Source organism: Pteropus vampyrus, unplaced genomic scaffold, assembly GCF_000151845.1.
Source record: "Pteropus vampyrus isolate Shadow unplaced genomic scaffold, Pvam_2.0 Scaffold70, whole genome shotgun sequence".
Lineage (NCBI taxonomy): Eukaryota > Metazoa > Chordata > Mammalia > Chiroptera > Pteropodidae > Pteropus > Pteropus vampyrus.
The window spans coordinates 6992050-7004755 of record NW_011888851.1 but is presented as its reverse complement, the minus strand read 5'-3'; the positions used below and the strand labels follow the sequence as shown (position 1 = coordinate 7004755).

Here is a 12706-nt window from a genome sequence, read left to right as displayed (position 1 = left end):
ACCCCTTATAAGCATCTAAAACTGGCATTGATTGAAGTCATTTTAGGCTAATGCATCTTCGCCAAATAGTACTTCCTATTTCAAAATAAATATTATAAGTTTATATAAATATAAGACAAATCCCTCTTCTCAGAGGATAAGGGCTGGGAATGGGAATCTTTGTGCCTGTTACTTTAGATTTGGACTTTTGGAAATGCCACTTGATACCCTATCTATAATTTATAATGAGTTTAATTTGTTATTGGCACTTAAGTTCCAAGAGCTAAAACATGTATTCAGAATCCGTGTGTGCACTGAGAAATAATGGATGGAACTGTCCTCCAGTGCAGTAATCCTTATAGACGCTCTGGCGTATGAGAGCTGAGCCTGTGAACCGGTAGGCACTGTAGGGTCAAAGGAGGGAGAAGCACCAGAATGCCAGGAGGTCCTCACCTTCAACAGTTTCCAAGACAGCTCTGTATCCCGACCAGCCTTGGTGAATGCATCAGTGACGAGGTCTGTCTTGTCGTCACCGTAGCCAGCCAAGATGCTGATCTGATGTGGTGGAAAAGCCAGATTTGCTTTGCAGGAAACCTCAGCGGTGAGGACAGAGTTAGGACTGCAGAGACTGGTCTTTTCTGAAACTGGAATTTAGTGTTATTCAAAAAGTGTGTTCCCTACAGGTGGACTTTTCTTTTGGAAACCCAGTCTGCCAGGAGATCAAAACAAGACTAGGGGCGCTGGTGGTAGTGAGATATAAAGGATGTCATTCCAGAATGTGCTGTAGGACACCTTTGGAATGTCATGCTCATCTCTTTACAAAGGTACGAGCGACTGGAAGACCAGCTCCATGACCTGACGGACCTGCATCAGCATGAGACAGCCAATCTGAAACAGGAGCTGGCCAGCATCGAGGAGAAGGTGGCCTACCAGGCCTACGAGCGCTCACGGGATATCCAGGTGCCTTTTCTCTCGTCATTAGACATACGTGCTCCTCCCAGCCATTAATTCATTTAACAGACCAGGTGCTTTACTCCTGAGCCCTGAAAGATTTCTGGCGCATGGAGCAAATATTTCTTTTCCACTTTATTAACCCCATTAGCTCATCTGAAGAAGCCATATTGTTTACTTTATGCCTAAATTAGTTAACAAATATGTATTTGTTAAGCCCATCATCTATACCCTGTTCTCCCCAGCACAACACAAATTACTCAGAATTTTAAAACATAAGACAAACTTCATCTTTATAATTGGAAGATTATACCCCTTGACCACCTTCACCCATTTTGCTTCCCACTACCACCTCTGGCAACTACCAATCTGTTTCCTATTTCTGTGAGTTCAGTTTTTTCAGATCGCACATATAAATGAAATCATACAGTACTTGTCTTTCTTTGTCTGACTTACTTCACTTAACATAATGCCCTCAAGGTCTGTCCATGTTGTTGGAAACAGCAGGATTTCCTTCCTTCTCCTGGCTGTATAGTATTCCATTGTAGATAGATACCATATTTTCTTTATTTATCCATCAGGAGATGCTTAGGTTGTTTCCATGTCTTGGCTATTGTAAACATAGGGGTACAGGTATCTCTTCTGTAGATACTAATTTCATTTCCTTTAGGTATATACCCAGAAGTAGAATAGCTACATCATATAATTTTAATTTTTTAAGGAACTGCCATACCATTTTCCATAGTTACTGACTGCATCAGTTTACATTCCCACTGATTACCCTTTAAAATATATATATATATGCACTTTGACTAATGCTCAGCTTCATTTTTACAAATGTTCTTTGTAGCCAGCAATTATTTTCTCCAGCCCCACTTCATAAGGGAGAAAACTGAAACATGAAGAGAGATTTCTACCACAACGTGTGAACTGGAGTTCCAACTGCCCATGTTTTGTTCCACTGTGTCAAGGGCTGAGCCTGTGCTAATCCCACATATGTACTTTGACAATTCTGGGAGCCAAGGCATCAGACCGAGCTGGTAGGAAATACTTGCCTGATGACTGTGGTGCAGAAGACACTTAAGGATGTCTTCTCCTGCTCTGGTTGAGGGGATAGCTTCACCACCTACTGGCTTTAAAATTTTGAACCCATTTAAATTTAAATTAAGTGTTGCCAGGTAAGCAATGCAGTCAGTTTTATTAGAGCATTCTGTTTTAGAGCATGCCTGAGATACCACTGGATTATGTCTAAATATACCGTTTTCTTAGGGGATAGTTTGGGTTAATATTTTTCTTCCTTTTTTAAAAAGGAAACATACTTTAGGGATGAACAGATAAGATAAAGGGAGGGACTTCACATCAGGAGCCTAAAAACTCCGAAGACTTCAACATTTTTGGGTGTCACCTCTAGTTAAGATGTGCTAAGAGGACATCTATATGACTGGAGGGTCCTTCATGTGATGATAGTTAGAAGCCTGGCTCTCTTATTTACTGTGTGACCCTGGACAAGTCAGCTCTCTGTGTCTCAGTTTCCTCATCTATAAAACGGAAATATTAGTGAGCTACCTCCAAGGGCTGTGGAGAGGATTAAATGAGATAATAAGGTTAAATTCTTAAATCTTTGCTTGACACATAAGCAGGCAAAAAATAAATTCTGGCCATTCTTCTTATGTTGGGGAGTAGCTATGTTTCTCAGGACTTTTAGTAATTGGGCCTGCTCCACTTTGTCCTTATTTCTTGTCTCTTCTTCTCTCATAGGCAGGGTTCTATACAAGCAGACGGGCTAGTATGCATGAAAGGATGCAAGAGTTTATTGTTTTCAGCAAATGAGTTTTCAGGATTTTTTTTTTTTAACCCTGAATTCCCAATTAAAATCCTGTCCCCTGTCCTGATCCCCTTTCCCCAATAAGTCAAATACTGGACCCAAGGAAGTGCTAAAGATTGTGGAGCTGAGTTTCTCCTAGAGGGTGCCATGACTAAAATTCCTTACAATTCATTGTTTAATTTTCTCGGATTTTTCTTTTGATAAAAAAATTTGACAGCAATTCTAAGGCAGGTTCTAGGATTAGTCTAGTTATATATGTAATTCATCTACCTAATCAAAGATGAATGAATTTGCCTAAAATGTTGATCTTTTGTCTTGTTCTGTCACTTTTTCCATGCCATGTCTAAAATGGAAGAAACTTTGGGCCCAAGTGTTTGCAGAGAATGCACGATCTCGGGGGCACTTGCCCATCATTGTAGAAAGCCAGCACTTTTTAGAATGTGAAGACCTGAAGAAGTTTTACCTTTTTTCTTGGTAGCCTGTGTAATGAAAGTTACTATAGTAACAGTGAACCCCGTTCTTCAGCCCAATGAGAATATGCAGCAGAAGAAAAGCAAATCATGGTGGAGCCATTATGCTGTTTAAAACCTGAAAAGATGACTCTATTTTAATTGAGCAAACGCATATTGGTGAATGAGTTAGATAATAAGCCGGTGACCTAAAAAGAGCTCATTGTACTGCCTCTTCTTAGGTCCTTTTCTCCCTAGAGACCAAAGGTTTTTCTCAAGCCTCATGATCCACAGATGAAAAGGGGAAGGAGTGAGAAGATAGACATTTCAGACACAGTACACTGCATATGCAGAGGCCCCGAATATGCTCTTTTTAGAACCATAAAAAGCCAATATGGCCAGAACACATGAAATGAGGCAGAAGAGAGTGGCTAGGCCTGAGCCATGTTAAAGATTTAAAGGGTTTCGCAAAAATGAATGACATCGGATATGCATCTTTCAAAGGTCACTTGGGCTGCTGTGTGGAAAGTAGATTCATGGGGTTTAGGATCAAGAGGGCATGTAGAGAAATTAGTGTAAAGTTGTTGTGGGCAAGAGATCCTGGTGACTTAGGTGATTGTGGGAGGGAAGAGAAATGGACCAGTTGAGGTAGATACCGGATGTTGCATCGATGGGGCTGGGTGGTGGAATTGAAGACAGGGGTGTCAAGGAATGCCTCCAAGGCTTCTGGTTTGAGGAAGAGAGCAGAGAAAAGGAACACCGGAAGGGGAGCAGGGTTGATGGCAGGTGCGGGAGAAGGTGCAGTACATGAATCCACATTTGGACATGTTACATTTGAGACGCTTTAAAGAAGCTCTAGTGGAGATGTCAAGGACACATGCAGATATGTGAATCAATCTCAGAAGAGACAGCTGGGTGTATACTTGGAGTCGTCTGTGTCTTAGTCATTGAAATCTTGGAAAGAACAAGACCTAGAGAGAATGCGTAGCCTTGGATAGTGTCCTGAGTTACGTAGCATTCAAAGAGCAGGCACAAGCAGAGTGGCCCTGCAGTCAGTCCTGCCTCCACCCTTCTCCCTTCATTCTCCAGCCAGCCTGTGAATGGGTGCACACAGACTCTGAGCAGTGAGATAAGGACTCACAGTTGGAGATACCACCTACTCCATGGCTGGAGATAGACAATTGTCCCAAAATAGAACCACACCCTTCCTCAGGTTTGTCCCTCATGGCGCCAACAGATGCCAATATTTCATGTACTTTATTTTATATGTAGGTAGAGTCAAAATACATAACCATAATTTCTCATCTATGGTATTTTATGATTGTGTACACATGTTCATTCTACCCATGAATAACGGGATAAAATGGGCCCCAGGATTTCTGTTTAACTTCTTAGTCCATCATTGTTGTCATCACTGTCAGGTTGGCTTTGTGAAGCTGCCTCGGCATCAGGCATTCTGAGCCAGGGCGGGCTTCCATGCACATCCGGGCAGGTGCGCACATTCTACCCGTGATCTCACAGCATTTGATCTCCCTCTTCCTTTTGCCCACAGGAAGCTTTGGAATCCTGCCAGACGCGCATTTCCAAGCTGGAGCTCCACCAGCAAGAGCAGCAAGCTCTGCAGACAGACACAGTGAATGCCAAAGTGCTTCTGGGGAAGTGCATCAACGTGATCCTGGCCTTCATGACCGTCATCTTGGTGTGTGTGTCCACCATCGCAAAGTTCGTCTCACCCATGATGAAGAGCCGCTTCCACATTCTTGGCACTTTCTTTGCTGTGACTCTTCTTGCAATATTTTGTAAAAACTGGGACCATATTCTGTGTGCCATAGAAAGGATAATAATACCTAGATGAAGCCACCAGTTCCTTTATTCAAGTTTTTTCAAGTTTTTATTTAAATTAAAAAAAAAAAATCTGTGCGTATTACCAAATTTTAAAATGAACAGTTTTGCCAACTGAAGATTACACAAAGGACTGGGACCGTGCGTTGTAAATAACTGTAATGCTCTTAACTCGGTAGCAGATGCGTTTACCTGGTTAACGTGACTGTTCCCAAGCCCTTCCCCCACATTGCTCGTGGCCTTAATCAGACCAGATCTCTGTCCACCTGACTTGCCCAGCATGGCAGGCCTCTGGTTATTGAGCACTTGGCACAATTAGTGACCCAGAAGAAAAGAGAATTTAAATCTCTTTCTCTCTCAAGTCTCTCAAAATCGAATTCACCATTGTTAGTGGTGGCGTTTTCCCTGAGTCCTGTAAGCAGCAAGGACATGGCACGACTCTGGGAAGGGAAGAGGCCCGTGAGTCGGCCGTGTTGAACACTAGTGGCCTGTGGAAGTACAGTAAGTCCCGTGTAATCCATCCCACTACTCCACACTTGACCATAGGTCCCATATGAGCTGAGTGGTCAATTGTGTGTAACACTCTATAACATGGACATCTTACACACCTGTTTATCCAAAGTCTAACTTACTTGTTCTGTTGCACTTTAAGACATGAGGATGTGTGAATGAGGCATTTGCCGTCTTACGCCTAGGGAGCCATATACCCGATTTCATCTTAACTGCCCAGCCTTCAAAGCATCTAGAAATGCTTCCAAATCCCTCATCAAACTGTGGCTTTAACATTACTTTGGAGTCCTGTAAGCACTACTGCAGAGGTTTGTGTTTCGGCAAATCTTGGTTGTGATAAACCTCCTTTGAGGATGTGATTCACTGTGTTCCCAGGCCTGTGGGGGATTGTGAGGCTTACTCAGTAGATGAAAACACAGGATGCTCTTGTTGCAGGGTTGTTGTTGTTTTTTGTTTTGTTTTGTTTTGTTTTGTTTTGTTTTAAGAAGGACAACAGAATCATAGTTTATAAAGCTAAAGTGTGTTAAGGTAGGAACACTGGAAGCGGAAGGAAGATATGACATGTGATCTAATTGGATCGGCGGAAGCAGTTCACCTGAGTGAAGATTGAGAGGGTCCACTTAGGACCCTGAAAGACCAGCAAGAATAAAATAAATTAGATCCAGTGTCTGAGCCAAAGTTGCCGTCTATCTCTTAGGATCTCACCAAAAAGAAGTTCTAAGGTAACAGTGGCCACATTTCACTCAGGTAAAGCATTCAGGAGTTAACATCTTCGGTCTGTTTTAGGGACGCTGGTCACTATTTTCAGCCCAGATGATACTTTCCTTTAAATCTGCTCCTCTACACCTAAAAGGAAAACATGAAAGAATTTAATGTAAACTGCTGTCTAGCCCCTCCTACCACCTCCCACTTCATTATCTGAAGGTGTAAAGATGCATATTAATGTACATTTTCTTCCAGAAAACATCAAATCACCTGGATTTAAATTAAGTGCAATATTCGCAAACAGCTGCTCTTAGGGAAATCTCCTGAAGCAATGTGACAGTGTGCCATAGGAATAGGAATAGGATAGTTGAGCATTTGGTGTTAAGTACAGTATATGTGAGACTCCTACAGCTCAAGTTTACAGTTCAGTGGTTTTAATAATTCACAAACTTACACAACTGACACCATTATTTAATTCCAGACTTGAGCTTTTTAAAACAGTAAGCGTTTCATGAAATCGTTGGCTTAAAAGTATCTTGGATTCAGGGAAGAGGGAATTACTAGTCCCACGCTCATCTCAGGACCGCGTCCCCTTTCACTGTCAGACTCTCCCTTCGTCTCTCAAGTCCGCTATGAATACACTGTGATCCATCAAATCCTGGAGACAGAAACAGGTTCCAGATCAAGGGATGAGAGACAGGAGAAAAAAATGGAACACTTCTTTTGGCTTTTCTATTTTAAGGACCAGCACTGTCCTTTATCTGTGGGCATCAATCTCCGTGTGGGCTGAGGGCTGGGGGTAACTTACACCCTTGCATCAAGCTGGGTCCTGGTTGGGCTCCTCTCGATTTCTGTGAATCTTTTCTGAGGCACTTTGGACATGCCAGGCGTTGGGCTGAGTATAGAGAGACTGGGTGAGATCTCCAGCCCTGGAAGTAAGGGCCCTGGGAGGAACTAGGGATACATGGGCCTGCTTCCCATGCCACCACATTCCACTCCGTGACTGAGCCTAGAATGTTTGCTTTGATGCTTCCCAGACCTGCCATCAGTGTGTCTCTGCCTCAGTGAGAGAAGTAGAGAAGGAAATGGAAAGCAGCACATTCCACCCCCTCAAGTCTGGAGCAGTTGACAGAAGCTGCTAGAAACTGGCTCTACTCTGAAATATTGGAGGGTCTAAATCATCGCACCTGATCATGAATTCTTTTTACAGAATTCATACTTCCAGTAATTCTCATTAGACATCAGCTTGTTTTCACTTGGATGTGCTCAACCTACGCAGCATATTTATTTTAGAGTCTTGTTGAAAATTCATGAAGTTTTTTAATAAGATGATATACTCCAAGGAGACTTTTACTCTGTAGTTTGTAATTCTCTTCTTAAGGAATAAACCCTGCTTGTTTTCTTCATTGCATAAAGAGATTAAATAAAATTTTATAAGTGTACAATTTAAAATAGTGACCTAGCTATGACATATTCTGGAATTGGATATTTAATTTACATTTACGTGAACTAATCCCTCTTCCCCACTCCGCATTGGTAGTAAACAGCTTGTTATACACATACTGAAGAGGAAAACCAGTTGTGGGGAGCGTAAGCACCTGCTCATTCAGTGAACTTACCGAGGGATTTTAGATGCTGGACTTTTTGATTCTAGCATTGGATTTCTGGATGGCATTATTTTCATGATCACCAGGATAATGCTAGTTCGCTGAGGACAAAACAAAAACCTAAATATACTTGCTCGTGGGTTTTGAATTGGTTATTCCGGCTTATATTTTGAGTATGATTAAGCCAAAACAAAACACACACACACACCCAAAAATATAATAAATACAAACCCAAAATGAATCAGTAAATAAAAGTGCTCCCTTACTGATTCGGGACAGTGAAAATAGGATCAGTCCCAGGCTTCTAGGTGTATGATTAGTAGTTTTATTTACATGATCGCTGTGATCTCTTGATAGACTAAAATCTACTGAAACTCCTCCTCTTTTCAGCCCATAATAGTTATCCCTGTCAGTTACCATCCATGTGATTTTAGCCCTTCTGCTTTGTCATTCTTGTTTTCGTTGAACGGTTGTCCCGCTGTGTATGTTCATTGCCCTGCCATTCCTGTAGCATATCAGGTTTAATTATGGGTTCAGTAATAGTGACAGCCACTAGCTTCCATCGGGCAACTGATTACTTTTGTTCCTTTTGTTTGGATTTTAAATACCAAATTGTTTTGCATTGAATGAGAATGTTTGTTTTTTTGTGTTGAATCCAAATATAGTTGTATTGGTTTGGAAAAACTTTTAAAAATAATTATTAACGTGAACATAGATGATTAAATAATTCTGCGTATTTCTATAATTTCGAGGAACCGGTGGTAGGACAAAGTAGCATTATTTAAAATTCAGGACTTTACCTGGAGAGAGGGATTTCAAGAAGTTTAGCACATGTGCTAAGGAAAGAGTTGGCCTAAAAAGATAAGTCACTGAAAACAATGAGATTGGCCCGTTTACATCAGAGGTAGTTAAGATGCTAAAAAAAATAAAAATTAAAAAGTACAGTTAAAAGTGTGATAACCCATGAGACAGAGCAAAACTAACCTATGATTTTTTAAAGTCAGTACAATTCTGTTTATAAGAAGCTGGAAAGTAATGTACCTGGATTGTTTTAGGAATTGATTTATGTGTTGCAATTTTAATTTATGTATTTAAAGCATGTCTTGCTATGTTTGTCCTAAGAGAAATGTTTCAAGAAAATGTGCTCTGTTTAAGATATATTTAGGCAGTAGTTAGTGGCTCTGAAAGTAAAAACAAAATGTTTATTGTGAAATCTATTGCAGAATTTCCATTTTGTGGGATACTGTATAGTTTCATGTCAGCCTAAAATTTTAAATTATATGTAGATCTTCACCCATTCAAAGCAGGTGCCATTATTTTTTTAAATAAAAACTTGATGTTAGCTTTGATGTTAAATAAAGAGCCGGATTTCTTAAATTTTCACATTTGTCGGAGTTGATTTCAATAGCAGACTGTGTGTGTGTGTGTGTGTGTGTGTGTGTGATCAATTTTTTAATAGATTTTATTTTTTAGAGCAGTTTTAAGTTCGCAGCCAACTTGATTGGAAGGTACAGAGATTTCCCACATACCCGCATCCTCACACATGCATAGCCTCTCCTACTATCAACATCCCCCACCAGAGGGTATACTTGTTACAATTAATGAATCTGCATTAACACTTCATTATCATCCGAAGTTCATAGTTTGCATTCGAGTTCACTCTTGTGCATTCTATGGCTTTGGGCAAATGTATCCACCATTTTAGTATCATACAGAATAGTCTCACACCTAAAAATCCTTTGTACTCTTCTATTCATCTTTCCCCAACCCCAATCAATTTTTAGACTAATATGAAGTCTGTTTCTTAACAGGTTGTCAGTGTGTGATGTGCAGCCCATTATTCAAGCCCTAGTGAGGAGGGAGTTCTTTTCTAATAGGTATGACCATGAAGTGTAGAAATGGATTGGGCATAGAAGGACCATGGTGATATCAAACAGCACCTTTTTGGGCTTTCGTAGATGTGAGATGACAGCCAACATTCTTTGAGCATTTAGTGTATACAATGCATGTGCCAAATGCTCTGCATGCACTATCCAACGTGATTGTTCCAACACTCAGTAAGATAGGCACTATTATCCCTGCTTAACAAATGAGGAAGCTGAGGTTAAATAGCTAGCAGCATCATGCAGCAGGCAATGATGGAGCTATTTATTCACCCCCAAGCTTGTGTGACTACAGCCTATCCTGGGGACCACTACCTTGTACTGCAATAGAAGGATGACGGGCTTCTAGCCACTCCAGAGCTCTCAGTGCCTTTGAGACAGATAACTCCTGAAGCCCTAGAAGGGGTCGCTTATTTTTTTTTCAATTATAGTTGACATTCAATGTTACATTAGTTTCTGGTGTACAACATATTGATTAGACATTTATATAACTTACAAAGAGATCCCCCTAACAAGCCTAGGAGCCACCTGGCACCATACATAGTTATTACAATATTATTGACGATATTCCCCATGCTTTACATCTTGTGATTATTTTGTAACTGCCAATTTGTACTTCTTAATTTCTTCTTTTTCACTCACCCCCCTCCCCAGCCCCCCAGAAAGGGGTCACTTTTAACCCTAGGACTGGAACAGTCAATAGTGTAATTGCAAATTGTACATTTACACCTTTGCATACTATGGTAAAGACGGTTACCTAAAGCCTATGTCTTAGACCTTTGAAGAGAAATGGGCTGACAGATTTGTGGATAAGAAGAATGGAAAGCTGTTAATTAAAGAAACTTTTACACCCTCCCTGGTTTCCTGAGCTTCTCGGGATGTATAATTGGCAGTTGACTTGGCTGAGTATTTATCAGCTTTTTTGCTTAGCTCTGAGACAAAGTCCCCGGTGGCTTCTGCTCTGTGCTCCATGACATCTGCTACCATCTGTGGTGGCTACCTCTGAAATTTCTCTCCTTGCTAAGCCAGCCAGAATTTCTCCCCTGGCAGGCCTTTAACTTGACTAAAGCAGTTAACAGAACTGCTCGTCAGCCATGTTAACAGCTGTTTTGTTGGTGGTTACTCTACTCTGGCCCAGGCATTGGGAATTGGGAATTTTTTTTTCTGTTCTACTTAAAAATAAGCTACTGAGTGCAGGCATATCTCAGAGATACTGTGGGTTCGGTTACAGACCACTGCAATAAAGTGAGTATCGCAATAAAGTGAGTCGAAACTTTTTTGCTGGTGGGAGGTCTTGCTTTCAGTTTGTGAAAGCTCTAAATATGTGATGCACAATAAAGTGAAGTGTAATAAAATGAGGTATTCCTGTAGTAGAAAGAAAGCAAAGTAATGGCCTGGTGTGTACTAACAGCTAAGGGGCTCCATTTGCCAAAGAAACTCTCGGAGGCCTGGATTCTTTTCTGATTCTTGGACTGTCCACGTCACAAACAGTGGTGCTGATTGAGCCTTTCCCTGGGTGTTTCTGCACCAAAGTGGTTTTGATGACCTTTCCCTCATCCTACTTCCCTTGCGGTTTGAGCCAAGGCCCTCCAGCTGTAGGGGACAGAGGGCTACAAGACAGACCCTCAAAATTTAGGCCACAGGCAGGACATACACCCTGCACACACAGCAGCTGAGGCCATCAGGGACCCAAGCCCGGATTCACAGAGTGGTCTTCCCCAGACTCTATGGTCAGAATTATTGCAAAGTGACTTCTGCTATGCATAGGGTTTTCTCCTGTCGACAAGAAACCATCACCTAAGAGAATCAATGAAAACCATATATGGAGATGGAATGGAAGAGGTCCATTCAGTCGTTCAAGTATTTTTTTTTTTTCTGACAAGAAAAGCTGGAAAGACACGAAGAGGCTGATGGTTAGTGGCTGGCTCTCTTGGCGACCTGGAAAGCAGGCAGCAGTGTGTCGGTCCTCTCGGAGGCAGAGATCCTGACTGGCTAGCCGCAATGGGTTTTCCAGATGTTCAGTTCAGAGCTGGTTCATGGTGCCCCTGAGAGTACTCTACTCTCCTCAGGCTCCTAGCCAAGCTGGGGGATGTTCGTTTGGTGTCCTCGGTAGACCCGTCCTACTGGGGAGAGACTAGCTATTCAGCTGGTCAGAGCATTTTAGCTCCTTAGCAGCTATTTATATTTGAACGTAAATCAGTATGTTTGCTTTTTCTTGTCGGGGATGGTCTTATCAGTTGGGTTGGCATGAATCAGTTTCACAGGAGTGGTCACCTAATAAACTGCTGAAGTAGATTCTGAATTATCGTAACACGTAGGGAAGCTTGAAACTTAAGGTGCTTTCCCCTCACCTGCAACCTCATTAACCTGGGGAAAATGTTTAACCTCTCAGAATCTCCCTTTCCTAAACTGTTAAATACCTAGGGTGACAAGGTTTAGATAAAGTGCTTGGAACAGGGCCTTCAGTTTATTTAATGTGTTTTCTGTGCAGTTTCTATGTGTCAGGCACTGATCTAGGCACAGGGATACAAAACAATTGTTCCTCTCCTCGTGGAGATTACATTTCAGTGGGAGGAGACAGATGATAAACAGAAATAGAATATTTGGCAGCTGTGAGGGCCATGTTCTGAACATTTAAGCTAAAATTGAAACACCTAGATATTCTTAGAGGGGAAATGAACATGCTGAGTGTTGTTTTCCCAGTTCAATTTCACAGACAGCCACGTGGGCATGACTGAGACCAGTCCCTCTAAAGTGGAAGTATTTCTAGGTCGGAGAAACTCAGCACAACGGCAGGAGCACTTGGAAGATCTGAGTGGTTCTGTTTGGAAAGAGGAAGAGATGCTCCTGGTATTCCTGCTGGATTTGGCTTGACATGAATAACATGCTAATGAGCACCTGGGGCTGAGTCAGCAGTGAGTGAGTAACCCCTCTGCGGGTTCTGAGCCCTGAGCA

General features: G+C 41.7%; 1 protein-coding gene across 3 annotated transcripts in view; it reads left to right on the top strand.

Annotated features, from left to right (window-relative positions):
- Window positions 1-6228, top strand: part of TMCC3 (transmembrane and coiled-coil domain family 3) — a 238759-nt gene extending 232531 nt beyond the window's left edge. For all 3 annotated transcript variants that reach the window (XM_011361788.2, XM_023531570.1, XM_023531571.1), the window contains exons 3-4: window positions 804-939; window positions 4757-6228. In XM_011361788.2, coding sequence (XP_011360090.1) covers window positions 804-939; window positions 4757-5059 — 439 coding nt within the window. In that variant the 3' untranslated portion in view covers window positions 5060-6228. The remainder of the gene's footprint in view (window positions 1-803; window positions 940-4756) is intronic.
- Window positions 6229-12706: the final 6478 nt, after the last annotated feature.